Source organism: Gobio gobio (genome assembly GCF_949357685.1).
Source record: "Gobio gobio genome assembly, chromosome: 14".
In the NCBI taxonomy this organism is placed as follows: domain Eukaryota; kingdom Metazoa; phylum Chordata; class Actinopteri; order Cypriniformes; family Gobionidae; genus Gobio; species Gobio gobio.
Window position 1 is genome coordinate 23,555,685 of NC_137107.1, and position 3,592 is coordinate 23,559,276.

The 3,592-nt window shown below is 36.1% G+C and overlaps 1 protein-coding gene across 1 annotated transcript; it reads left to right on the forward strand.

Annotated features, from left to right (window-relative positions):
• Positions 1 to 1,363: 1,363 nt before the first annotated feature.
• Positions 1,364 to 2,133, forward strand: LOC307137238 (liver-expressed antimicrobial peptide 2; the record flags this gene model as incomplete). Its single annotated transcript, XM_079834755.1, has 3 exons — positions 1,364 to 1,435; positions 1,848 to 2,011; positions 2,094 to 2,133. The coding sequence occupies 3 exons, from the start codon at positions 1,364 to 1,366 to the stop codon at positions 2,131 to 2,133; spliced, it is 276 nt and encodes a 91-aa protein (XP_079690881.1).
• Positions 2,134 to 3,592: the final 1,459 nt, after the last annotated feature.

The following is a 3,592-nucleotide window of genomic DNA, read 5'->3' on the forward strand; positions in this document are numbered from 1 at the left end:
ATGTGTACATTTTGAAAAAAGGCTTAACATTTACAAAGTAAATTCTTTGTAAAGTATATTCTTCAGTAAACACACATGCGATCGATGAGTGGCTCGATGTCTCCATCTTTAGGTGACAGTGCAGACTGAGCCGACCTCCTCTTGATCACGCAGTGTGACTTCATTTTTTGAATACAGTACGTGTTACTGAACCCATATGGACTTTGTGTTGTCATGGACCGAATGGACTTTGTTTTATTTCTTTAAAAGGTATCAAGACGGTTCTCTATAAAACAACTCATAGTCTACATCACAAAGTGATAGGCCACAGATTTGCAAAACAAATATAGGGCCTATATTATTTATTTTTTTAGAACTTTCCAGTTTGGACTGGATCACACTGTTCTGTCATTTGGAGCACATGCTGAACTTTCACCTCTCAGCAGTGTGAGGTGTGAGGTTGGTTATGCTATTATCGACGAATAACGTATCAATAGACTTTAAACCATTAAATCAATTTAAATTTAAAATGTATATGAATGTTTAAGAGAAATGTTTATTTTAGCCTCCACCATTTTGAAGATTTTAAATGGTCCTGTAGTGTGACAAATGAAAACTGCATAAAAACTGCATGCGTAATTAATTTCAAGACAAAGCGAAATACTGTTGCAACCTTTTTCATGTTGCATTATTCTGCCGGTGCAATGTTACATATTAATACATTAAATATTATATTAATCAGGCATATATTCATATTGAAATGGCTGATGCAACAGCATGTAGGATCCTTAGTATGAACAGGCCACGTTATCTGAGTGAACTTGGTGGCCTATTGATTTAGAGAGATAGATTGGAACATACTTTTCTTTTTAAAATGATGTTAAAGGTATGAAAAAGAGATAAGCAACCTCTGTGTATTCTCCATTCTCAAATAAGTTCCTTTGCGAAAATCCCAATATGAGATCTGGTGCTTGCAATGTTTTCTTTATACTGCTGCAATTCTGTGAATGCTCTTGGATGCAGCTGTTATTTCTTTATTTAATTTTTAAAAACAATCTAATCATGATGTGCATGCTACTGTAAATATCTAAAACGTTTAGGGCAGCACTTCTTTTTTACTCCCATCAAACCCAGAAGCTAGATTACATGAATGCCTATTTAAGCTTATGTAAACTCTCAAATATTTACTAAACACGTGATTTTATCTTGGCCATGGCCTTAAGCATAGTAAGAGAGCAGAAGAGACAGATAGACAGAGAGAGAGAGGGTGGGGAGGTAAGATCAATGTTGCAGGGTTATAAATACACATGGTCATTGCAAAGCTTAAGCAAATCTCCTGGACACACGGACATACCGTAGTTTTGAAGGGAAAATAATTACCAAAATGAATCTGCATCACTTTCACCAGGCAAAATTTGGATTTTGCACACTGATCTTGCTAGTGCTGATGTATCAGGTGGGTTTACACCTCTTTCCAACAACTTTTTTGACAGATAGCAAGATCGTAACACCGGGTTGACAGGCGTGAAAATGTTTCTTTTGATTTAAAAAAAATAATTTGTTAACTTTGGTGAAGTACATTAGTTAACCTGAGCTAACAATAAACACTACTTCTACAGCATTTATTACTTAGTTGATGCTAATTTCAACACATTTTTAAAATCAAATGTCATTTGACATTAAACATATTTTAACATTAGTTAATACACTGTGAAATAACAAAGATTAATAAACGCTGTAAAATAGATTGCTCATTATTCGTTTTTGTTAATGAGACCTTATTGTAAAGTGTTACCCTTAATCAGTTAATCAATAAAATGTAAAAAGAATGCATATGTTACCCACTGACCGTGAAATGTTTATGTTAGGTCTCTACTGTGCCATTAGTGACTTCTGAGATGCGAACAGATCTTCAGTCATCACAAATACTGCACCGCAAGATCCGAATGTCCCCTTTGTGGCGAATCATGGGGTTCAAACCATACGGAGCTTACTGCCATGACAGCATAGAGTGCACTACAGGATTATGCAGGTACGTCACTGCTGCCATACATCTCCTTCATCAAGTCCTAAAACTGCCCTATCTGAAAACTGATTATATTTTCTACCCCCAGGAATGGTCACTGTTCTTTTAATGAGCCTGTTCGTTCATAGCGGAGTGGAAGACTGAACAATATTCATTTATGAGTCAACCTATACACTATTTTATGGCCATAGCATTTTGTGTGTGTGTGTAGGCTATGTTGCAAGCACTTTAATTTTTGAACTGTAGCCTATGTAGCGCAGTACTTACTGTGCATGTTGAGAAGTCTGACTTGAAAAGTTACATTGGTTTCACTTTAGATTTGTTATGTTCAAGGCATTTAATAACATTATTTAGTGGTCATTAACATATTGGGGTTTGTATTTGACTTGCCCCCAAACTTAAATTTTACAATACAATAGTGCATGGTATTTAAAAGGCTGTATTAATCTGTAAGAGCATGAGTTTTAATTTGTAGACCATTTTAAGAGCTATATATGTATAAAATAATTGTGTTTATGTAATATTTGATATTAAGTACTGTATTTGATCAGCTATGAGGGCATACAGGAAAAATTTGTAAAATCGATATTGGCACAGTGCCGGAAGGAGAATCTTCCTCAGGATGGTCTGAGTTCTCTGAAAACCCAGTTCTGGTAACAAAGGCCCCTGAAGTTGATGAGAGGAGTATTTGCACATGAATGTACTGTAACAAACTGATGTCATTGTACTGTGAACGACCTCCCACATGTACCCAGACTGCATGTCCTTTTCTGACATGAAAGAGCAAAGTTTATGTTTGTCAAATAAAACACTAAAAATAGATGTTTCTGAAACAATTATTCTTTTATTTTATGCTTTTTTTTTAACTATCATTGTGTAGCTACTTGTGATATGTAGCCTAATTGTGATATGTTCATATTTGAGTATACTTTTGAAGTTAGTATCCTACAAAAAACTTTTGACAACTAAAAAAAAAAAAAGGAAAAATACAAAGTGTGTGTGGGGGTGTCGGTGTGTGCGTGTGTTCAAGTTTTTCTATCCCGGTGGGGACTTTAACCTAAATGCACACTGACTCATGGGGACTTGTGTCACCGTGGGTGACCTAAATTGAGGTCCCCATGAGGAAACATTCTTATAAATCACATACTTTTATTTTATTTTATGTAGGGTTAGTGTAAGGTGATAGAATATACAGTTTGTACAGTAGAAAACCCATTACGTCTCTGGAGAGTCCCCACAAAGATAGCGAACCAGACGTGTGTGTGTTCATGCTTTTCTATCCTAGTGGGGACTAAATGCACACAGACTCATGGGTACTCATGTCACTGTATGGACCTAGGTCCCCATATAAATCCCAAAATTTGTTGATTTGTTGATCAACTTTTTTGTTGAAAAAAAAGGGTTGTTTTTTTAATGTAATGCAGAAAGGGCAGGTTTACGGGTTAGTGTAAAGGCATAGCATATGTGTGTACAGTACAAAAACCATTAGCCTACGTCTATGGGAGTCCCCACTGTGTGTGTGTGTGTGTGTGTGTGTGTGTGCGTGCGCGTGCGTGCGTGTGTGTGTGTGTGTGTGTACACTCTTTT